Below are 24,699 nucleotides of genomic sequence, written 5' to 3' on the forward strand. Positions count from 1 at the left end.
GGTTTCTCCCAAGGCTTTTTTCCTCCATTCTGTCACAGAGGCAGTTTTGGTTCCTTGCCGCTGTCGCCTCTGGCTTCCTCAGTTGGGGACACTTGATTTCTAGCCATTATCGTCAATTTGATTTCACAGATACTATTTCAACTAAACTGAGCTAGACAATGACATCTATGAATTCAATAATGAAATGCCTTTAACTGAAAATTGAGTGTTTAATCTTATTATACATTACTGAGACACTATCCTCCAATTTGATACTGTTAAGTGCTTTGACACAATCTGTATTGTTAAAAGTGCTATATAAATAAAGGTGACTTGATGCATACTAAAGTGCATTAATGTTACAATTACAACGCAAAGACTTAAGTATCTGTTGTGATGTTAGCAAAATAAAGACACATTAATATATGCCACTGATAGTGGCATATCCACAGGTACGTATGTATATCTGAAACAGAAATAAGGGGTGTGTTACGCGATGCTGATGTAGAAGGCAGGAAGACGAGGGGTGCAAAATAATCAGGTTCTTTAATGGAGTAAACCTATTCAACAACAGGAAAAACAGCGTAAACATAACTTTAAGACACGACGAAGAAGACTACTGAACTCAAGGCTTATAAAGAACACAAACTAATGAGGAAACAAGATGATTAATACAAAACCGGTGAATGGAATAAACATAAAACTGACCAAATAAGGACAAACAGAAAATAAACTGAAACCAACACGTGACAGGGTGAAAGTTTTGAAGAATAGTTTGTGATGTGTTTGTATATTTCTGTTATGGGTAAATTTTATACTAAAGACATATACTGTAAAAAAAAAAAAGAAAAGAGAAAAAGAAAACATGTTTTGTTGTAACTTCTTTTTTTCTTTTTAACATCAAAAGTCTCTTTCAATTGCCTGTACACTTCATCGTGATAGGCACTAATTTCTTTCCAGACCTGTTTAAATGAATCAGTTTTCATCCAGTTTCGCTTGGGAAAATGCTCATTTATATTACTGTCAAAGTAATGAACCTCCAGGCCATCCACTCTGGTAACAGCAGTAAAAACAGGAAGTTTTGGAATACCTGCTACTCCAGTATAAGTGCTGGTGTAAGAGTGGAACTCTAAAAAACATAACATTGAAAATACTTGAAATACTGCAAAATTAAATTGGCAGCATATGCCAAAACTATTGTTAAATGTCATCTTTATACATCTGTGATGCCAAACACACTATTAGCATCAAAAATATGATCTTTTCTCAGCCAGCCAGTTCCAGTTCCTCTCTTTTGAAAGACACCACAGGTTTCTATCATTAAAGAAATGTTGAAAAAAACAGCCTTTTCTCTTTGCAGCAAGAGCCCTTTCATTACCTAGCTTCTGTAATAACTATTCTATTGTTTATCTCAGCTCCTAGCGTTAATTACTTATATCAGAACTCTTCCCCACATTTTACACACTGCACATGGGCTTTCCCTGCTGTGTGTGCATGGCTTCTTTCTTTTCTGCTTTTTTCAAAGTTTCTTTTTCAATCTACCAGAAGAGTTATAACTTGTTGCATTGTGCAAAGCTGCTTTTACATAAAACAGACTAAAACTAGAAAAAAAACCCTAACTTGACTACTGTCTGAAGTTCAGGTGGAAAGAAATAAACATTTCAAAGCTGTTCAGGGCTGTATAGGATTCACATAACAATCTTGTTGAAACTTTCCATATGGAACAACTGTTTTCAACATTTAAAGGAAAATACATAATATAATTAGAATTTTATTAATTACAATTCTAATAATCCAAAACGAATATAAATAAATAAAAATAATAATTTGTTTTCAGAGGTAGCCTAACAATATCGTAGACTAGGGATGTTGCATTTATATGAACAACAGTCTTGTAGCTAATTAAACTTACAATTAAGCTGCTCCAGAGGGAACATTTTAAATGCGTCTAAACTAAGAGCAACTGGCTCTACAATTTTGGTATTGACAATGTCTGCTATTAAGATGCGAGCTGTCCCAACCTACTTGCGGCATAAGTCCCTCCCACTTTGAGGTAAGTCCCTCCCACTTAGAGGTCTCCGGGCTGCAGCGATATACTTGGCTATTTTAGAAAGGAATATTTAAAAGATTTAGAAGAATCAATCAATTATGAATAAGTTATTGCTGTGTGTAATTAAATAATAAACAGACATATAAAATACTTTATTTATTATGTCTATGGTCTATGAACCCACGAATCGACTGTGCGGTTTCCATTATCTTCCCTGTATTCACTTATGCAGTCGATTACTTACGCCTGCAGTGTACAGCAATGGCTGACAGCACGGATGAAACAGTAGCAGCGTCCAAACCAGAGGTATTTTACAACTATCGGGAGAGGAAGAAATGCTCCCCCGAGGAAGATGCGCGATTAGAGAGACAGCATTTCTGGAATGTCATCAACGCGTTTAAATACTACAGGTAAACATTTGATTGCTGGAGCATCAAAGACCCATCTGCTCCACACCAGCACGAGCTGAGCAACTGTTGTTTGAGCTTTAATATTTAAAATTACAAATATCCGTATGAATTCTGTTTATCAGCGCCAATGCTTATATATTTGGATTTTAAAATAATGCACTGGTCCATTAATCTAAAGTCCATATCCTTCCTTTCTTTCAATCGACCTTTTCTTCTGTCCTCAATATTGTTTTGTCTTCATGTGTTCAGAATTCATGTTCATGAACGAGTGAATCGAGCCGAGCGGCAGTTCCGATTTCTTCCAGATCACCACCAGCAACTTCTGACAAATTTCATTCCCAATCTGAACAAGATCCGCTACTGTATCGACCGAAACCAAGAGGTTCTGCAGGCCGTAGTGCACAACTGCCTCCATATGTTTGAGAACATGGAATATGGACAGGATGTAGGTGGCAATCAGTGGCTGTAGGTCTTACAATGTCGTATTTTTTTCATTTGGTTATTGTGATGACAGAAGTGTGACTTTTTTTTTCTTTCTTTAGTTGTAGTTAGTCCATGATTCTATAATGTTTTCCTTGCATTTCAAAGGGTGACCCAAGGAAAGTACGGCCTTCCTCGACTTTTGACATGGACAAGCTGAAGTCAACCTTAAAGCAGTTAGTCCGTGACTGGAGTGAAGCAGGAAAAGCGGAAAGGGACGGCTGTTATAAACCTATTGTAGAGGAGATCCAGAGACTATTTCCTCCTGACCAGTGGTAAATATATTAAACGTCATGCTGTGAAATTCTTCTCATTGGTATGTGGCTTTAACTTCACTGGCTAAGTGTAAGATGTATAGTATGTCTGTTCATTACCATTTACAAGTTTCGCTTTGGAAAGTGTTTTTTAATGTCTCTTTTTCTCCCCAAGGCTCCTTATGTGATTATAAATACAGTAAAATTGTTATATTATTAAATAATATTTTTATGTAAAATAACTTTTCTATTTTAACATATTTAAGAATGTGGTTTATACCAGTAGCGTAGCCAGAAACGGGACTCCAGAAAAACTGGATGTGCCACATTTATTGCCAGATTATTTTGTAAAATAGAGAAAATAAACTATATGCGCTTTCTTCCCTCTCATGCGGTCTTCCTGAAATGGAGCACGTCACAGCAATGAACCTACTTACCTCACAAAGAAATCAATAGCCTGAAATGTCTATTAAACAAACCAATTAAAAAATATTAAATAAATAAATTGTAATTACATAGCTGGAATGAAAAGGTGCATTTCTCTATTCAAGACACGTTCATGTGGAGATGGCGAGTGCAGCGTCGGCATTCGGCAACTTCATCTTTTCAGCCGACACTGACTGAGAAGAAAGCACTAGTTTATTAACAAATAATTAAAATGTTTTCTCCCCCCCCCCCCCCCCCCCCCCCCCCCAAACACATTCATAATCATTACTTTTGCCGGTGCAAGCGTTATGGGCGCAATTGAGCGCCGAATAGGCTATAGCCTACGTCTATATGTTAAAGGATGGTTAGGTTATTATATTAATCAATTTAATATAAACGTGTGACTAGTTGACTAGAAAAATATTTAGTCGGGGGCAGGCCTACTTGGCACAAGGAACCGATCCGTTTTTAAAATAAAATGCTGTGACATTTCGAAAAGTGCGCCTGCTAATCATCACTTTATATTGCAATGCATGAGTTATGCATGCGTAATGAGTTAAATGTTTTTAATTTATTTCATTTTTTATGTGTGGGGATGATATGGGGGTGCTTTGGTCTTTCTTATTAGGGGTGCTGGAGCACCTGCTAGACCCTCCCTAGCGCCGCATGTTTATTACCATTATAAAAAATAATTCTGCATCTATTTTTAGGTGTGCCAGCTGCCACTGTGGGTGGCACTGGCACACCCTGGAACACCCGTGGCTACGCCCCTGGTTTATACACATGATGGGAAAGCTGAATTTTCAGCAACCTTTACCCCACTCTTTTTGTCACAGTCTTTAAAGGGATACTCCACCCCAAAATGCTAATGTTGTCATTAATCACTTATCCCCATGTCGTTCCAAACCCGTAAAAGCTGTGTTTGTACTCTGAACACAATTTAAGATATTTTGGATGAAAAACGGGAGGCTTGTGACTGTCCCATTGACTGCCAAGTCAAGGCACAGAAAAGTATAACAGACATTGTCAAAATGGTCCATCTGCCATCAGTGGTTCAATCAGAATTTTATGAAGCGACGAAAATACTTTTTGTACGCAAAGGAAATAAAAATAACGAGAATAGCGTATACGCACTTTGCGTCCATCGGATGCTTTTCAAAACGGCGCTACGCTGACAGAGAGAGACGAATTGCTGAATAAATGTCGTTATTTTTATTTTCTTTGCATAGAAAGTATTCTCGTCGCTTTATAAAATTCAGATTGAACCACTGATGGCAGATGGACTATTTTGGCAATGTTTTTTATACTTTTCTGTGCCTTGACAGTGTAATTGTCTTGTTTAAATTGTGTTCCGAAGACGAACGAAGCTGTCACGGGGTTGGAACGACATGGGGGGGGTAAGTGATTAATGACACAATTTGCATTTTGGGGTGGAGTATCCCTTTAAGAAATCATTCTGATTTGTTGATTTGGTGCTCAAGAAACTTTTCTTATTTTCAGTGTTGAACCCAGGTTTTGCGGAAACTGTGATTACACTCTCTATATAAATGACTTGAAACAAATGACCATTTACATGCTTAGGGCGTTTGACTTGTAAGAATGTACAGGGAGACTTCGGATATAAATACAGTGACTTGTTAGGTAATGTTTTCTCATTAAAATTGTACAATTTTAAATAGAAATAGGTCTGTGCATTAATGTGAATGCAGTCTGTTAAAGCTGCCACTGTCTATGATCTCATCAGTAATAATCAAATGGCAATAATGCTGAGGAAAGAAAAATCCCATAACTATTGTCTGTAAACTTCCGAATACTTATTTTAAATAAGTAATTGTTTTAAAAAGTAGCCTGTTTATATAATAAAAAAGTAACATAACATTTATATGAAAATGTAGCCATGTGCAGTAATATTGAAAACTGAGAATGTGACGCATCGTGATATTGAGTTGATAATGATAATCGTAATTGAATTGTATCGTGAAACCAGTAAAGATTCACACCCCTACTTTTAAGATGGCAGCACTGACATGCAGAGATTCCATAAACAAAGCATAGAAACTGCAATTTTGGTTAAAATGTAAAGATGTATTTGCACAGCAGAAGAATTAATTGGGGGAAAAAAAGTAGATCAAGAAGAGTTTTGGAATCAGATCGTGAAGTGCCTGAAGATTCCCACCCCTATTATAGATCAGTGGATCTAAAGTTTAAAAGTTTTTTTTTTTTTCTTAAATATTCAGCAAGGATACATTAAATTGATCAAAAGTGACAGTAAAGATATTTATAATGTTACAAAATATACACAAGATTTCTATTTCAAATAAATGTATGTTATATATTATAAATAAATTGATAAATTTGTAATATTTCTCTGTGCAGTGACGTGTCTCAGGTCAAAGTGTTAGTGCCGGGGGCAGGTCTGGGTCGGCTTGCATGGGAAATCGCTCATCTGGGCTATTCATGCCAAGGCAACGAGTGGAGTTTCTTCATGCTCTTCTCCTCTAATTTTGTTCTGAACAGGTAAATAGAAGTATCTATCTAGGATAGTGCACATGATCCTGACAGCAAATTTGAATTAAGGAATGTTTATGACATTTGTATTTATGAGGACACTAACTAATGTTTTGTCTCTCAGGTGTGATAAGGAAAATGCACTGACACTGTATCCCTGGATTCACCAGTTCAGTAATAACAAAATGTCCTCAGATCAGATAAGACCCGTGTCCTTTCCCGATGTCAATCCACAGAGTCTCCCAGAAGACTCGGACTTCTCTATGGTCGCTGGAGACTTCCAGGAAGTATATAGTGACCCTGGTGAGTTTGTTTATTTTAATAAACATGAACATAATTATAATTTGCACTTACATAGCATTAACATTTAAAGTTTTATCTTCCATACAGAAATGTGGGATTGTGTCGCTACTTGTTTCTTCATTGACACTGCCCACAATGTTCTTGATTACATTGAAACCATCTGGAATATTCTAAAACCTGGCGGTGTCTGGATAAATTTGGGTAAGTCACAGATTCTGCATAATCATTTTCAGTCAAATGTTATCTGCAAATGAAAGGCTGAAAACACACATGTGGTTGAAAGCTTTTTGTATTTGATCTCTAAGGTCCACTTCTTTACCACTATGAGAATATGGCCAATGAATTGTCCATTGAGCTGAGCTATGAGGAAATAAAGGCTGTCATTTTTAAATATGGATTTGTCCTGGAGGTAAATGGATAAACTGTATTTTTTTTTTTCTCCCTCCAATCTATTTTTTATTTATTAGAATAAATTATTATAAATTGTAATACTGTATTTGTCCACAGTTGGAGAGAGAGTCTGTTCCCAGCATGTACACCGAGAACGATCGCTCCATGCTCAAGTACCTTTATGACTGTGTCTTTTTTATCGTACGGAAACCTGCAGAACAGTTGATCAATGGAGGTCAGACACCTAAAGATGACCAGATGAGGATTCTTTACAGACAAAAAAGTCAACATGACGTCTAGAAAGGTGAAGCTCTGGACGAATTCACAGACAAATGGCCCAATAATAAATTTGTTTTTAATCATGAATGCCAGCATTATGGCATATTCCTGGTAATACAAGAAGACTGGAGCTTTATTATGTGCTGAATTGTCTCAGATATTTACCAAAAATATGTTATGTTTTGGTGCTTCGCTTTGCATTCATATTCCTCAGGTTTTGGATGCTGCTTCACAACTTTACTAATGTCACTCCACACATACATTTCAGTGTTTTCTTGCTATTGTTTACATCTTCAGAGTTTCTATGATCAAAATCATATTCACAGTCTGAATATGAGTCTCCTCTGGATCTTGCACAAGTACTCCAGGGTCTCCCAGGAGATATGTTAACCATCACAATTGTATTGTAAAGTTGTTTTAAACTTAACAGGTTTTTCATGATCTTGTACATATACTGTAATAAACTTTTTACAATCAATGACATACATTTGGAATATTGTTTCATATACATGAATGTTTATTCTAAGCATTTGAGTTTGTTTATTATTCGCCCTACAAAATAAGGTGGTGTTTGACCTCTGGCCACAGAGGGCGCTATATTCAAACGCGATTCAACTTCAGATAAAACGCAACTGTCGTAAACAAGCTGAGAAATTCAACCTCTGCGTACTTAAAAGTCTTGTTCTTTTATAGAAGCTGAGTTTTGGTCGCACACATGACCAAACGGAGAGCAGAGAACATTTTGCCTCCCGAAATCCCTCATAAAAGATGTTTTCGTTCTCTCTCCAACAACGACAAACTAGTCGGAGGCGTGAACGTGATCCAAAACGCAATTCCGTTGTCGTTATTAACGCTGGCTGCACAACGCTGCAGGAAAAGACCGAGCTATCTCGAAGATTCACTGGATACAGATAACCTACCGAGAAAGGTGGCTGCAAACGGGGTTAATTCGGTGCTGGCAGACGGGAACACGTGCAAGTCTAGAACATTCGAGGATGGTGCTGGTACACCTGTCACGCGACGGACGCAATCAAATAAACAGACAGACGAAGAAAATAACATTACTGCAGGAGACAAGGTAAAGTTTCACACAAACAAGTACAAGCACCTGAGCGCAAACTCGTGTTACGGTGTAGAATAATGTGCAATGCTTGTAGATGAACATTAGGTGGCAGTACATGACCAATGTTATCAGTCTACAAATTTCAGTAGACATATCTATCTAAAGTATATGTATAGTCAGACTGTTAGCTGTGTGTAGGTTTATATATGCTATATCTTATGTGTGTGTGAATATGGGTTGTGTTTCTTAATGTTTCGCTTTGTCTATCGTTTTATCATTCTATCTCTCTTGTTCTGTCTGGCCTGACTTTTTTTTTCTTTTAAACACTACTAATTTGTATTAATTTTGTAAAGTCTATTAAACTTTAAAGTACTTCAGGTTTAAGCATTTTCTGTTTAACATCTCCGTCAGGTGCAGGTTGGTGCTGTAGTAAAAGCAGCTCTGCTTGTATCCCACTAGGTGATGCACACAGATGAGGACCTCTCTCCGTTCAATTCCTTCCAGTTCTGGCGGGTTCCACTGCCTGAGTTGGATCTCTCTCTCTCCTGGAGACTGAACCCTCAGCTGCGTCCCACATAGCCTCTTCCACCAAAGACTTAGAGGCGATGGAAACATGAGGTGGTCCCCAATGCACAGTGACATTCTTGTTGGGTGTAGCCAAATTACCTGACTGGATATAACGAGATGATTCCCCCTAGTCTGCACTAGAAGATGACCATATAAACACAGCCTTGTGCTGTGAACAGCGTGAAGGCTTCCATTCTGGTAGAAACACGTGATGGTCACATGACCTCATATTCCTGTTCTACAGAGTTCAAGTGTGAAAGCATATTGGACTAATCATGGGTGTATTTTTTTTCAGTATAGCATTCAGTACATCAAGTGTATGTTCTTTTGTTTGGACTGAGCCTGATTTTTTTTTTTGTTTATGGTGTTCAGTTGGTATTAGGCACTTTTATTCTTTAGGTGTTTTGTTTTTGTAAATTTTAGGGCCTTGTTCTTTTTCTCTGAAGAACGTTATTATTTTGACAACAGTGTGTGATGCTTCCGAGTAGAGACGGCAAGTGTTTTGAATGTCCCAGTGGCATAATTGCAGTGTTTTTGAAATTGCTCAACAGCAATAAAATTTATTTTTTATACTGACATTGGCTTGCAATATCCTATCTGATTTTTTTTATGGCGTGTGTGATTTCTTTACCCATTCATCACCCAAAGGAAGTGAAACATACCTGTTTCCATGTTGTTGTGTCAGGTGCTCATGACCTTTGATCTAGGAGGGAACAAGGGCTGAGAACATGCTAACTTTATCAGGAGATTGCATCGCCAGTGATCAGCATGTAGAGATAGTCCAGCTCATCTGCTAAGATAAAATAAGCATGCAAGTAAAATGCTGAATTGGTTAGACAAATTTTGATACTTTGTCCTATTTGGGTTCTCCTCTGGGAATATGTGGAAATGGGATGTACATGAAAAATTAAAATAACGTGCAGTCTTGTTAGTACTTAATCTAATGTAGCTCAGTAATTCAGAGACATGCTTTAACCTCAAGGACAATGAAGACGAAGAAAATTCTTTTTTTTGTTTCTCTGAGAATCAAGCTCCACATCTCTGGCAGGTTAGTTATTTTTTTTTTTTTTTTTTAATTACATATTTTATCTTCATATATTTGTATATATGCCGTTACAGAATGTTACTCCTATGTAAAGTGGAAAAACTGATAATTTTATTTATGCATTACTTGTTTTTGCTAAAATTCCTGAATACGAAAAGTAAATAAAAATGTAAGCATGTTGGCATGATCGACATACTGTAAATATTTGTATGCCATGTTTTCATATAAACTGATATGAGAACAACTACATATTTAAAAATAATGCCAGCCATCAGCTAATTTGACTTCACAAGATATTAGATAAGATTAGCAACGTCAAATTGTCAGTAAACTCGGTGGGCCTGTCGGAAGCATACAATGTTACATCCTGTTTTTGACAGAAAAAGGCGCTGTAACAATTTACTATACAACTAATGCATCTGGTGTTAACAAATTATCTTAGTAGTTACAGTATCATTTCAATCAGTATCGATTAATCGTCCGTTTATGTGCAAATAACCCCATTAACTGCTATTTGCAGCTATGTTTGCTGATTATTATGCAGCAGTTAATATTTTCATAACTAAACATTGTGTGTTTGTAAAGATAGGATCTCGTGATTGAGGTCGGTCTTTTCATTATTTGCGCTCCTCCTTAATTAACTTTAACCGCGTGCGCTCATTTAGTTAGTCATTCACGGACATTTGCCGTTTCGCGTCGCTGCTTTTGCAACCAATGCAAAGTGATATAAACTTAAATCTCATAACATCTGAGAAACATTTCGAAATGAACACAGGAAGAATGTGAACAATGAAGTTAGTTATGCAACTGCTATCGGTCTCTTGAATAAGCGCGTGCTTCCCAGAACAAAACACAAGTTTGCATTAAAGTTCCAGTTGCGTGTCTACACTCGACACTTCACAGCCCTTGGAAGAGACCACCCACTTCCTAGCTGATAGCATCTGTACTATTATGCACGTTTAATGCAGGAATAAGAATCTTCTGAATCTGTGGAAAACATGACTGGGAAAACAACGCTATTACACAGGTAATTAAACGGCTATGCAGAGCGTGAGCGTATGGTATCTAACTTAGCAGCTGGCTTTTAGTATGAACGAAAAGTCGTATCCTACAGGGCTTTACTCCAAGACATGTTAAAACTTGTGTTTGAGTTTTCTCATTCCCCATTCCACACAGCACTGTTGTTTTGAATGCGTAGTTGCAGCAGTTTGCGAGCTCTTTTTGTTCAAATGCACTTATCTATTTCTGAACAGATGTGGCTCTTCAGGTTGTAGTACAGTAAGTCAAAGTACTGTATGTTTCAGTCTGTTTTGGGTGAGGACGCCCTCCACCCTTTTATTTGTTTGGTCGGCTAGATGGCGTTATTTTAAGTTGGGAATATTGTTTCTCATCCGTGTCCTGTATTTTCACCTAATAATTCCCGGAAAAGGATGTATTGACGTGATTTTCCACCTCACACTAATGCATTGTTGTTGTTTTTTTGTTTCTGGCAAAATCTGCAAGGCTGAAAAGGCTGTCTAAAAGTATTCATGACTGACTCATTCAGCTGTGAAGGAGATTTGAGGAGAAATGGTATGTTGCATTTCGCGCACGCGTTTGTTTTTGTGAATTGTGGGAACATTCCATAGGCAAAATGGTTTTTATACTGTACAAACCGTATTTTCTATCGCCCTACACCAACCATACACCTAAACCCACCCCTTACAGGAAACTTTGCTCATTTTTACTTTCTCAAAAAAACTAATTCTGTATGATTTGTAAGCCTTTTGAAATATGGGGAAATATGGGCTAATGTCCTCATAAGTCACCTTCTCCGTGTAATACCCATGTCATTATTCAAATGTGTGTCCTCGTGTCACAAAAACGCACACACACACTATATATATAGAAACATCTGAAGGGATGAAACTCTAAGAGTGCTGAACTTCTTAGTTGGTAAAACATCTATGTGTTGAATCACCCAATAATAAAATGTGACATTCGGTAGTTTTGTCTCTCATTCATCTTTTAATCATATTTGTAAATGTCTTGACTCCACAGCCAACAGACCAATTTTGACTTTACTGTTCCAGTACTTTTTGGAAGGCACTGTATATATACAGTGGTGTGAAAAAGTGTTGGCCCCCTTCCTGATTTTTTTTTTTTTTTGCATGTTTGTCTCACTTTAATGTTTCAGATCATCAAACAAATTTAAATATCAAAGATAACACAAGTAAACACAACATGCAGTTTTTGAATGAAGCTTTTTATTATGAAGGGAAAACGAAATCCAAACCCACATGGCCCTGTGTGAAAAAGTGCTTGCCCCCTAAACCTAATAACTGGTTGGGGCACCCTTAGCAGCAACAACTGCAATCAAGCGTTTGCGATAACTTGCAATGAGTCTGTTCCAGCGCTGTGGAGGAATTTTGGCCCACTCATTTTTGGCCCACATGGGAGGGTTTTCGAGCATGAACCGCCTTTTTAAGGTCACGCCACAGCATCTCAATAGGAGTCAGGTCAAGACTTTGGCTAGGCCACTCCAAAGTCTTCATTTTGTTCTTCAGCCATTCAGAGGTGGATTTGCTGGTGTGTTTTGGATCATTGTCCTGCTGCAGAACCTAAGTTCGCTTCAGCTTGAGATCACAAACAGATGGCCGGACATTGTCCTTCAGGACTTTTTGGTAGACAGCTAAATCCATGGTTCCATTTATCACAGCAAGTCTTTCAGGTCCTGAAGCAGCAAAACAGCCCCAGACCATCACACTACCACCACCATATTTTACTGTTGGTATGATGTTCTTTTTCTGAAATGCTGTTACTTTTACGCCAGATGTAATGGGACACACACCTTCTAAAAAGTTAAACTTTTGTCTCGTTAGTCCACAGAGTATTTTCCCAAAAGTCTTGGGGATCATCAAGATGTTTTCTGGCAAAACTGAGACGAGCCTTTATGTTCTTTTTGCTCAGCAGCAGTTTTCGAAAAAAAAATAAAAAAAAATCAGGAAGGGGGCCAACACTTTTTCACACCACTGTGTATGTATATATGTATGTATGTGTGTATATGTGTATGTATGCATATATGTTTGTATATGTGTGTGTGTGTGTGTGTGTGTGTTTAAATTATCAATTTACAAAAAATAAAACACTTTATATTAGGTGGCCTTAACTACTATGTACTTACATCATAAAATAAGTTCAATGTACTTATTGTGGTCATATTGTATTGTAAAACACTTTTGCTGCTATTGAGGTGAGATATGGGCAAGGTTAGGGACAAGTTTGGTGGTATGGGTAGGTTTAAGGGTGGGTTAAGGTGTAAGGGATAGGTCAACAGTGTAATTATAAATGTAATTACAGAAATTAATTACAGATGTAACTACATATAGGTATTTTTAAAAATATAAGTACAATGTAGAAACATGTATGCACACAATAAGAGCTTTGTATCAAATTATTAATTTAAATGTAAATGCATATTAGTTAAGGCCACCTAATATAAAGTGGAACCAGACTTTCAGTTTTAAGTAATATGTGTGGCTATCTCGGCTCATTAAAGTAGGCCTATAGTATAAGAAACCTTATACAGCTGTTTTCCCTTCAGTCTAGATGCAGTTGGATCCAGGCCACTTTTTCCAAGAGAGAATGTGTGAAATTTCTGCCAGCCTCACGTGATCATCACAGGTGTGTTTAATAATCTTGGTCGTCATATCTGCATATAATCTTTTAGCAATGATAATCATGTGCTTTTGAAGTTATTCATTTTGTCTTAAAGGACCCATATGAATTGCAGCTTTTGCTTATTTGCAGGTGTTATCCAGTGTGTCAAGTGTGCCAAAGTTTAGTAAGGTATTATTTTTTGACCATCAGTACATTCATCCTCTATTTTTTACCATGAAAATGTTTTCTCATTTTAATCATTTTTGTGCATAAAGCTTTTTTAAAAAAGTTATGGAAATACTGTGGTATTCAAGTCTGTAAAAGTCTGGATATTCTTGGTAAAATGCTGGTAAAATCAGTCAATTTGTTTGTCAGTTAAATAGTTAAATATCTTCTAGTCATACTCAGCCATAAAATATTTCATTGTATAGATGTTGCTCTTTGTGAGTATGATCTCTATAAAATAATTTTTAGTTCCATATCGAGTAATAGTGACTGGAAAAAACATGAGGTTTAAAAATTAGGTAAAATAAGAGTTTATATCTCATAATTCTGACCTTTTTCTTGCAATTCTGAAGAAAAAATAAATCAGACTTGTGACATAAAAAAAGTTGCAGTTACCTTTTTTTACTTTTTTACCATGGTGGGAAAAAAACAGAATTGCAATATGTAAACTCAGAATTCTGAGAAAAAAGTCAAAATTGCAAGATTTGTGCCATTCTGACTTCTTTCTCGGAATTGTGAGAAACTATACAAACATAAAAAGAAACAATTACCTAATTTTTTTTAAAATTCCGTGATGGAAACAAGCTTCCATACCTTTTATCTCTCTTCTATTCTTATTCTGCTTGGCTCATTTCATCTCTTTCCTCAGATGTTGCTGTGGGAGGCTGATCGCGGAGCATGTGGGTCCGCACTCTGGCTTGCTGGGACATGGTCCTGGTCCTGATGATGAGGAGTGGTCAGTGCTACAACACACCAGCGTTAGCTCCACTGATGCTTTCGGATCACTGGACTTCCAGGGCAGCACAAAGCGCACATGTCGTGCCAAGGTTGGTGCTTACAAGGAGGAAAATCTTATCAAGCAGATGTGTTTATGCCTATTAACAGTGTATTTATAATGTATAGTATTGTGCATGGTTCATACAATAAAGTGCTATTTTCTCTACAGTATGTGCGTCTTTCCTGTGACACTCCACCAGAGCTCCTGGTCCAACTGATGCTGAGAGAATGGCACATGGAGATGCCCAAGTTGGTGATCTCTGTGCATGGAGGGACAGATAACTTCCCTCTGTCTCCACGGGTATGCCAGGCTTTCAGCACAGGGCTCATCACAGCTGCAGAGAGCACTGGAGCATGGATACTGACTGACGGGATTAATACTGGTTTGTATTTGTGGCTGGATACATATACTTTAAATGTCTTGTTATCACACTGTTTTCTGGTGAAGCACAGTACATATAACTACTTTCATATCATTATGACCATATCACGGTTATTTTAGTATTATTTGTATCCTATTGTAGTATTTATTAATATTTTAAATTGGTTTTTATTTTTATATTTTCAGTTTTTACATTTTAGAAACTGTTTTTTTTTTTTTTTAATTTTCTTTTCTTTTCTTTTTTTAAATATCTATATTGCAATATTTTAGGTACTTAAAAAAATTACTGATTTCATTTACTTGGCAAGGCAGTATTTCTCATTTCAATGAAGTATCTTAAGTTTTCATCTTATGTTTAGATTTTATTTTATTTCAGCTTTGTATTTCAATTACCAAAAAACATTTTTAATAGTTTTAGTTACAGTAACAACACTGGACCCTCTTTCTCCTTGCATTCAGGTGTGTCAAAGTATGTTGGTGATGCTGTAAAAGTGTATGGGTCACATGACCACAGGAAGAGGAATGTTGTCGGGATCACACCCTGGGGCATTATTGAGAATAACAGTGACCTTATTGGCCGGGATGTGAGTTTTACATTTCTACACTGTTATTGAATTATATTGCAATGTACAGTAGGATCTGAGGTGAAGGGGATTCAAAATCAATATTCAAAATCATTTAAACCTGGATTTTGACAAATTCAAAACATAGAAATGTGATGATATAAAACAAATAATGCATTTAAGATTATGCATTTCTGGACCACTGCAGTAAATATGTGACATTGACAATTTGTTAATTGTTATTTTGTTAAATTATTATGTGTACTGGTTTATTTGGTATATTATGTTGTATATATTTTCTGTATTTTCTTTTGGTTCTGCTGTACTGATGTTGGGGTTTATTGTCCTAGGTTTTGAGGCACTACCAGGCTCTAGGTAATCCTCTGAGTAAACGTGCCAGCCTGAACGGCATGCATTCACACTTCCTGTTAGTTGATGATGGGACCATGGGTAAATCGGGTTGTCAAATAGACTTGAGGAAAAGGCTAGAAAGGCATATACACTTTCAGAAAATCCACCCTAGTAAGTGTTTTCTTACAAATGTCAAATGTCTTTTGAGTTAAAAGATATGTGCAAGTCTGATGAATATATATGCATGTGTATTGATTTTAGGGCTGCCTCAGCATGTGCCTTTAGTGTGTGTTGTAGTAGAAGGGGGACCTGCCATCCTCTCAGTGGTGCTGGAGTATGTGCGCAGAAGTTCTCCTGTGGCTGTGCTGGTGTTTGAGGGAACAGGCGGAGCTGCAGACCTGCTGGCTTTAATACACAAACAAACAGCTGTAGAAAGGCATGTCTCACATAAGTGTATATGAATTTACTTTTACTTTACTTTACTTTACTTTTAGTCATTTAGCAGACACTTTTATCCAAAGCGACTTACAAATAAGAAAAAGTAAGTAAAACTAAAAGTTAACACTCTGTAAATACTCTATACACACCCATTTAAGAAAATACAGAAATTAAATAAAATTGACAAATGTATACAACAACATTTCAATAGTAAACATGAAAAGGAAAAAAAAAAAATAGTGTTTGGGTTCTGTTATATTGAATAGTTTGACCTGTTTCTGTATGTATGCCTCGTATATTTGTCATAGAAAGTTGGATTCAGATATTGAGGAGGATGTCCTGCTGAGGATTCAGGAAATGTTTGTCGTGGAAAGACAAGAGGCCTCTGAACTTCTCAACATACTCATGGAATGTATGGAATATAGAGAGCTTGTAAGTTAAATAACCTTATTTGTGACCCAGGACCACAAAACCAGTCTGAAGTGTCAATTGTTTGAAATTGAGATGTATACATCATCTGAAAGCTGAATAAATACGCTTTCCATTGATGTTTGGTTTGTTAGGATCGGACAATATTTGGCCGAGATGCAACTATTTGAAAATCTGGAATCTGAGTGTGCAAAAAAAATCCAAATATCGAGAAAATCGCCTTTAAAGTTGTCCAAATGAAGTTCCTAGCAATGCATATTACTAATCAAAAATTAAGTTTTGATATATTTACAGTAAGAAATTTACAAAATATCTTCATGGAACATAATCTTTACTTAATATCGTAATAATTTGACATAAATTTGTTTTTATCATTTTGACCCATACAATGTATTTTTGGCTATTGCTACAAATATACCCCAGCGACTTAAGACTGGTTTTGTGGTCAAGGGTCACATTTTACATCTCATTGGAACACATGACCCTGATTGGTCAATTAAGACAAATTTTTGTATAATGGCTGCTAAACAGTGTCATTGATCATTGTCACAAACAACTGGCTTCCTATAAGATTCACATCACATTCTGTCAGTGTTTTATTTATTATGACTGACTGTACATTTTCTGGATAGATAATGCCAAATGACTTGATCTCTTTAATCATGTGCTCACCAGGGTTATTATAGTTTACTAAAACCAAAATGGAAACTAAAATTAAAACCGTTAAAAAACATTTTCACTCTCTTGGTTTCAGGAAATACAGATCGGTTTGCAGATTCTAATCATCAGTTCAGGAAATACCAGTCAGCCCTAACTTAATCTTGAACTCCTCACTCATCAGCAAAGTTCTTGTCCTCAAAGCTGTGAACCTAGTGCGACGTATTCAAATCCCCTTCTGCATTTCTCCTGGCTGTTTCCTCTTCTTCTGTCTTTTTCCTCTCTCCTCCTACTTGGCGGTAAACACTGGTTGTTTTGTGTGATAAGATGCCGGCTGTGTATCGGTCTCTGTCACTACGCCGAAAGCTCTGATGCTAAGCCTCCATCAAACGGAATGTTGTAGTTTACCACACCCATCCCACATCTCTGAGCTTCTAAATTGAGAGAGAACAGAATAATTGGAATGATAGCGCATGAAACGTATTTCCATATTAATCGAGTAGAAGGGATTAATTTGGTCCCCAGGCGCACAGATTCTTTGATTGGGTATGAATCACTCATGTGAAGACGAAATGCCAAAGGCATGTTAAGAGAAGAACATCTCCTCTGGGTGTCTTATAGAGTTACATGCATTTATATATTGGCATGGGATGCTGGTGGTTTCATACTAATACCAAACAAAATAAATAACTGCTGGCTATATTGAACATGACACCACAGCAGTGCCACTAGTTTACAAATCTGTTTTAATGCTGGCCATCTGTGTTGGTTAAAATTCATTTTCCTTTATGGACTGATTTCTTTAATGAGGTCATACTTCGGCAATTTTTCATTTTAGATCACCATTTTTGACTCTGAATCTGAGGACGTTCAAGAGGCAGATGTTGCGATCCTGACTACATCACTGAGAGGTATGTAATATTGTTATCATATTAATTAAATGTTGGATTAATGTGGTTGTTCATCCAAAAAATGAAAATACAGGTACCAGAGCTTCCCCTGAGGAGCAGCTAAACATCACATTGGCCTGGGACAGAGCTGATGTGGCAAAGGACAATATTGTGGTGTATGGACAACAATGGCAGGTACAGTTATGATTTTACAGCCAGGATTAAGGCATTTATGAGTTAGAGCAGACGTGTATAATCCTGTGCTGGATTTGGTAGGTGGGATCTCTGGAGCAGACCATGTTGGATGCATTGGTAATGGATCGTGTCAGTTTTGTGAAGCTGCTGATTGAGAACGGCATGACCATGAGCCGCTTCTTGACAATTTCTCGTCTGGAAAAGCTCTACAATATAGTAATACCAATTTATACCAATTTACCACTTGCAGGAAGCTTTTGTCTCTCATACAAGCGAATATCTCTGGTACTTCTTACGATAAATAATTTGTATTTTCCAGCATAAAGGATCCTCAGATCATTTCCTTCGACACATCATCGAGGATGCCAAACAGGTTTGTGTAAAGTGCAACCTTGAAGTTATTTTTGTTCTTCATTGTGTGGGTTGTCAGGAAGAAGTCAGGCAATTACTGTTTGAATTTTTGTGGAAAATAATTGAAATGTGCTTTAAACAAAAATACAATATTAACATAATTAACTGAGCATTAAATCAACATATTACAATGATTTGTAAAGGATCACATGACACTGAAGTCTAGAGTAATTCTCACAGACATAAATTACAATTTAAACTACTCTAGTCAACATTTGTAGTGGATCAAAACCTTTCATCAAAGTTGTCCTAAAACCAAAATATGTTCTTGTCTTAGGACAACTTTGATTAACTTTTTTTTTTTTTCCACTTCAAATGCTGACTACTGTATATTACAAAAGAAAACTTATTTTTAATAGTAAAAATATAAGTTAAGTATTTTATAAAATTACTTTTTTTTTTTTTTTTTTTTTTTTTTTTTTTTGGATTTTTAATACAAAATGCAGCCTTGGTGAGCAATGGAGACTCCTTTCAAAAAATAAAATAATCTTACTTTGACTCCAAACTAAAGCTTTACTGACCCCAAAATATATTATATATTATATATCGTTATTGAAGGCAAGGGTTAAAATGCTCCATTTGTCAATCCACCAAGGGGTCCATAAGCATTTTCTGTGTTTTTGTAGACTCGTCTGCCTGCTGTTTACAGGATATCTTTAATTGACGTTGGAATGGTGATTGAATACCTAATTGGTGGAGCTTATCGAAGCACGTATACACGCAAGAGCTTCAGAGCCATGTACAGTCGCTTCCATAACCCAGCTAAGGTCTGCTTTCTTTCCCATTCATTTACATAATAATCCATGCATTTCTGTGTTTTGAGGTTCCATTTATTTCAGACATGATTGAACTTAAATTTAATGAGCTTTTTGATCTGGGATAGGAGGGTGGTAAGGAGAGGTCCAGCCCTTTCAGCAAAGCCAGGAAAGCAGCTCTAACTACAGAGACCTCCCCATCTCGCTCCCATTTCCACAGAACTGCTCGGCCATGCAGACACCAGGTTCTTTCAACATCTCCCTTCTGTTCACAGCTGCAGTATTGAGTCATACGCTTGTGAATATATTCATAATCATTCCATTTATTAAAAACACCCAGAATTGTGTCTTTGCAGGAGGGAGCGGTAGTGCATCAGGATGTCAAGTCAACCCCGAGCCCCGAGTTTGTATGCACTTTTAACGACCTGTTTGTGTGGGCAGTGCTCAAGCATCGGCAAGAGATGGCGATGTTCTTGTGGCAGCATGGAGAGCAGGCAATGGCCAGAGCTGTTGTGGCCTGCAAGCTTTACCGTGCTATGGCGGTGGAAGCCAGGGAGAGCAATATGGGTGACAGCATGGCCGAGGAGCTGAAGAAGAACTCTCTGTCAGTTTGTGTTTTTCTTCACTCTAAAGCTTGTAATACAAACAATATGTTCTAAATACGGTGGCCCAATAGTGCACAATACATCTCCAAAACACAGTGGAAAAAAGCCACAATACAATGGAAAACTAGATGCATCACAACGGAAACAAGACGAAACACAATGAAAACTAGTCGCAACACTGGATACAAGCCACAACACAATGAAATTAGCACAACACAATGGAAAGAAGTCACAACACAAAGGAAACAAGCCATAACTCAATGGAAACAAGCCGCAATACAACGGAAACAAGCCACAACACAATGGAAACAAGTCGCAACATAATGGAAACAAGTTTCAACACAATGGAAATAAGCCACAAGACCACAAAATTAGCACAACACAAAGGAAACAAGGCACAACACATTGAAATTAGCACAACACAATGGAAATAAGTTGCAATACAACGGAAACAAGCCACAACACAATGGAAACAAGTCGCAACACAGCAAAATTAGCACAACACAAAGGAAACAAGCCACAATGCAATGAAATTAGCACAACACAATTGAAATAAGGCACAAGACAATAAAATTAGCACAACACAAAGGAAACAAGCCACAACACAATGAAATTAGCACAACACAATGGAAACCAGCCACAACACAACGGAAACAAGCCACAACACAATGAAATTAGCACAACACATTGGATACAAATTGCAACACAACAGACGCAAGCCACAACACAATGGAAACAAGTCGCAACACAATGGAAACTCGTCTCAACACTACGAAAACAAGTCATAACACAAAATTAGCGAAATTAGCACAAAACAATGGAAACAAGCCACAACGAAATTGGCACAACACAACGAAATTAGCACAACACAATAGAAACAAATCACAACACAACAAAATTAGCATATCACAACTGACACAATGGAAATAAGCCGCAACACAACTAAATTAGCACAACACAATGGAAAATAGCAGTAACACAACGATTTTAGCACAACACAGCGAAATTAGCACAACACAATGAAATTAGTCCTACGCATTGTGTTGTGGCGATTTCGTTGTGTTGTGCACTACTGGGCCACCATAGCTAAATGTTGCTTAATGGAGATTTCATTGGATTAGAAGTAACTGAATCTTGAAAGATTTAGATGTGTTTAAAGATTTTGAGTTTGGAACTTGTCTAGTGATAAAAAAAAGTTGTTGTTAAAACAATGCAATGCGATTGTGTTGATCTTTTAGAGAGTTCGGACAGTTGGCTGTGGATCTCTTGGATCAGGCTTTCAAAAAGAACGAACGCATGGCGATGAAGCTGCTGACCTGGGAGATGAAAGACTGGAGTAACTTCACCTGTCTGCAAATGGCCGTCTCCTCAAGGCTCAGGCTCTTTGTGGCTCACAACTGCACTCAGATGCTCCTCACAGACTTGTGGATGGGCCGCCTCAATTTGAGCAAGAACTCCTGGTTCAAGGTGTGTTGAATTGAGATGCTTGACGATTGTTTAAAAAGTGTAACTTACTTGAAAATCCTCTTCTTCTACATGATAGCTAATATGAACCACTCTTTGTTGATAGTTGGACATTGGTATTTTTAATTTGTTGTCATTTACGTTCTGCAGTTATAAAGCTGCAGAATGGGTAATTATCTGTTGAATTTGGCTGCTTTAGGTTTAGTATTTGGGGTGTTGTTGAATTATAAACATCATTTTTATGAGCTACATTACAGACTTGTTTAATCAGAAATATAGTCATATTTCTCAAATATGAATGCATAATTTACTTATGCATGCTATTATTAGCAGATATGCATCCAGACACGTTGGACTGTGGTGCTTACATGAAAAATGCAGGTTTAAGTCTTACCTGCAACATGCTTCGATCCCATTCTCCACTTTCACTGCAGAAATTTCTTATTATTCTCTGCTGTAATTACACAACGAAGAGGCAAAAATAAGAAATGACTCATCCGCAACTTTCCCAGGAGTAAAACAGAAATTACACAAATATCTTAAATTTCAAACATGTTTGTGAAGTTGACAGCCATGTGTCAAAGATTTAACTCTTTTTGTTTTCTTTCTCTTGACATTTAACAGCACATTTGTGACCCAGATTTTTTTTGTTTTTTTTGTCCAAAACCACATCCTTTCTCTCCAGATTATTGCCAGTATCCTGATGCCTGTGGCCATTCAGATGCTAGAGTTTAAGAGTCAGGCAGAGATGTCCCATGTTCCTCAGCCCCAGGAAGCCTTGCAGTTTGGATGGGACCCAGGAAGCCTTGGGGCATACGAGCAAGAAGGGGCAGCAAATGCAGTAAGGAATCTAGACAGACACTACACACACTTTAACAAACATTCTGCTAAAACACTACACACTAATTATGTGTTTGTAGCAAGTAAACCCATTTAGTTTGTTGGACTGATTCAAACTGACGACTCTTTTTGAGTCCTTTGTTTATGAATCAGACTACACTTTTGAAGAAAAGGCTAGAAGCTTCAGTAGGTAATCAATGGAGCTCCACTGGGACATGGTGATGGAAAAATATGAGATGGGAGGAAAAATGCTTTTGTGTTGTCTAGGAAAAGTATTGCCTCCCCCCCAAAAACTTTGTGTCCCCTCACAAAAGCATTGCTTTCCTTTAAGAAATTGTGCATTCGTTGGCAAAACATCTGCATTTTCATGCAAAAGTATTGCATTTTCCTGAGAAACTTTTGATATGGTGTTATACGTGTATTTTATTCATATTTTAAGTGTACACATTTTATATTCTATTCTATATTATATATAGCTATTCTATAAGGCATAAAATGGAGAGCAAGTATTTCTGTGCAGGGACATGAATTGGCGAATCAATTGCCTGAACTGTCCAAATAGATTCAACCAATTCACCAGAAGGGCCATTCACACAAAGAATGTTAAATATAAAAATAACTATATTAGCATCTACACCAACAGATGAAAACTTTTTATTTAAGCGTGTGATGCAGTTTTTCTTCTCATGCTTTAAATGCTCACTCTTTAAAGTCGGGTCGATTCCAAAGATATTGTTTCTCTGTTGTAGTTGTTGGGTGGACCTCTATTCTCACAAAAGTAGAATGATTATTAAAAGTTATATTTTTTAATAACTTTAGTTTAATAACATTATAATAAAATATGGGTTTTGTTATAGTTGTCGTCATTGGTATGAAGAAGAATTTGCTTTATTTTGAAATTTATTTATTTTGAAATTAACAGAAATTTATCTACATCACTACTTGTTGAAAAAAGTTACTTGTTACTGTGAAAAGCTGCACTATTTTGAAAACAAGTCTAAAGTAGACATGCGTCTGAAAAATTAAGTTGTTGCATCTCTACTTTCAGTTATAAACACTGCTGCCAACCTATAACACACTACACAGTCTTTGACTTCTTATGGCACAGTGTGTAATTTACATTGATAGTGGTCTTTTTCTAGATTCAGGGTGATGAGGAGAGAGGGAGCAGGTGTCTTTGTTCTTGGACCAGAAAGGTTTATGACTTCTATACGGCTCCAGTGGTCAAATTCTGGTTTCATACAGTAGGTTTCCCCTTAATTCCACCTCCACCTTACTTCATTCTTTCACACTCTGTCGCTCCAGCTGTCTCTCTTCAACCTTGAATCTCTGAAGATTTGATTTGTCCACACAGATGGTGTTTTTGGGTTTCCTCATGATGTTCTCTTATACTGTGCTGGTGAGGCTGGATGAGAAACCCAACATTCAGGAGTGCTTGGTCATAACTTACATCCTGACCATGGCAGCAGAGAAAGCTCGAGAGGTGAGTGCCCTTGAAATCACACCCCTCTCCAGCATTTAAAAGAAATATATAGTATGAGATCATCAATGTCTCCTTTTGTCTGTGAAAAGTTGGCTCAGTGCCATTTGCAGCTGTTCAGGGCAATTAAAGAAAGCATGTCTTTGAAAAGTCTTATCTTTACAAAGCTGGATTCCAAAGGTCTTCAGTAAGGTGCTATCTCTTTCTTATTAGGCTGTTCTCAAGCTTGACCCTGAGAATGCCTCTGTCCAACTCCCCCCATCCTCTGTTATCTATGAACCCAGCAGCAGTGCATTTGTGGGAATTATTAACAGAGTTCTACCATTGACTATAAGTTTGAGTGATTGTTTCTTGGTTAAAAAGTCTCTGAATAACAGTAAAAAATATTTCTAGTACAATTGAGTGTAACAATTAAAACAAAAAGCATGTTTTTGTCCTCTCCTTTTAAATCAGCAACAAAATATTGCTGATATTTAAAATCAGTCTAATGCATAAGTGATTACATATAACTCAGAATGATTCAAGACATAAACCTAAAATACATTTGTTTGAACAGCCTTTATTTATTCCTTAATAACAGAATTTACTTAGAATCTTGTTGTAAATTACTGTTCAATTATTTCAACATACAATATTCCAATATTTTCAACATACTTTGGATTTGTATATTATCTTCATTTGCATATAAACTTTTGTTCCTGATGTTAACAAGTGACAGATGAATTTGTGCCACAGTACTGTACTTTTTGATTTCATGTATTATATTTGTCGTCAACGATAACAGATATGGGAAGTGTTTAATATTTTAAATAGTTACATTTTATTATTTGCATTTAGCATTTTT

At 36.9% G+C, this 24,699-nt stretch overlaps 2 protein-coding genes and 1 pseudogene across 3 annotated transcripts in view; all 3 read left to right on the forward strand.

Annotated features, from left to right (window-relative positions):
* The first annotated feature begins 2,183 nt into the window (after positions 1-2,183).
* On the forward strand, positions 2,184-7,205 carry LOC306871645 (carnosine N-methyltransferase-like; annotated as a pseudogene). Its single transcript, XR_013785829.1, has 8 exons — positions 2,184-2,439; positions 2,689-2,884; positions 3,028-3,194; positions 5,976-6,116; positions 6,232-6,410; positions 6,498-6,611; positions 6,716-6,819; positions 6,918-7,205. The product of XR_013785829.1 is annotated as a carnosine N-methyltransferase-like (transcript).
* A 528-nt stretch (positions 7,206-7,733) lies between these two features.
* On the forward strand, positions 7,734-9,252 carry LOC306871646 (uncharacterized protein). Its single transcript, XM_079419712.1, has 2 exons — positions 7,734-8,157; positions 8,602-9,252. Exons 1-2 carry the CDS (start codon positions 7,795-7,797, stop codon positions 8,719-8,721), a joined length of 483 nt encoding a protein of 160 aa, XP_079275838.1. The 5' UTR covers positions 7,734-7,794; the 3' UTR covers positions 8,722-9,252.
* Positions 9,253-10,421: 1,169 nt separating this feature from the next.
* Positions 10,422-24,699, forward strand: part of LOC306871647 (transient receptor potential cation channel subfamily M member 3-like) — a gene marked incomplete at its 5' end in the record, with an annotated part of 440,831 nt that continues 426,553 nt past the window's right edge. Inside the window, 21 exons of the mRNA XM_079419713.1 lie at positions 10,422-10,781; positions 11,258-11,326; positions 13,338-13,417; positions 13,544-13,582; positions 14,268-14,445; positions 14,565-14,778; positions 15,237-15,361; positions 15,691-15,862; positions 15,953-16,127; positions 16,438-16,561; positions 18,054-18,126; positions 18,200-18,300; positions 18,382-18,516; positions 18,620-18,673; positions 19,338-19,478; positions 19,595-19,711; positions 19,823-20,070; positions 21,310-21,538; positions 22,221-22,376; positions 23,518-23,619; positions 23,730-23,858. Coding sequence (XP_079275839.1) covers positions 11,324-11,326; positions 13,338-13,417; positions 13,544-13,582; positions 14,268-14,445; positions 14,565-14,778; positions 15,237-15,361; positions 15,691-15,862; positions 15,953-16,127; positions 16,438-16,561; positions 18,054-18,126; positions 18,200-18,300; positions 18,382-18,516; positions 18,620-18,673; positions 19,338-19,478; positions 19,595-19,711; positions 19,823-20,070; positions 21,310-21,538; positions 22,221-22,376; positions 23,518-23,619; positions 23,730-23,858 — 2,595 coding nt within the window. The remainder of the gene's footprint in view (positions 10,782-11,257; positions 11,327-13,337; positions 13,418-13,543; positions 13,583-14,267; positions 14,446-14,564; positions 14,779-15,236; positions 15,362-15,690; positions 15,863-15,952; positions 16,128-16,437; positions 16,562-18,053; positions 18,127-18,199; positions 18,301-18,381; positions 18,517-18,619; positions 18,674-19,337; positions 19,479-19,594; positions 19,712-19,822; positions 20,071-21,309; positions 21,539-22,220; positions 22,377-23,517; positions 23,620-23,729; positions 23,859-24,699) is intronic.

The sequence above is a fragment of the Barbus barbus genome (genome assembly GCF_936440315.1).
Source record: "Barbus barbus genome assembly, chromosome: 6".
Classification (NCBI taxonomy): Eukaryota; Metazoa; Chordata; class Actinopteri; order Cypriniformes; family Cyprinidae; genus Barbus; species Barbus barbus.

Excerpts from the sequence above, each read along its gene's own strand:
- LOC306871646 (XM_079419712.1), top strand. The coding sequence starts at position 7,795 with ATGACCAAACGGAGAGCAGAGAACATTTTGCCTCCCGAAATCCCTCAT. Across the intron at positions 8,158-8,601 it reads ACATTACTGCAGGAGACAAG|GTGATGCACACAGATGAGGA; the intron begins GTAAAGTTTCAC and ends GTATCCCACTAG.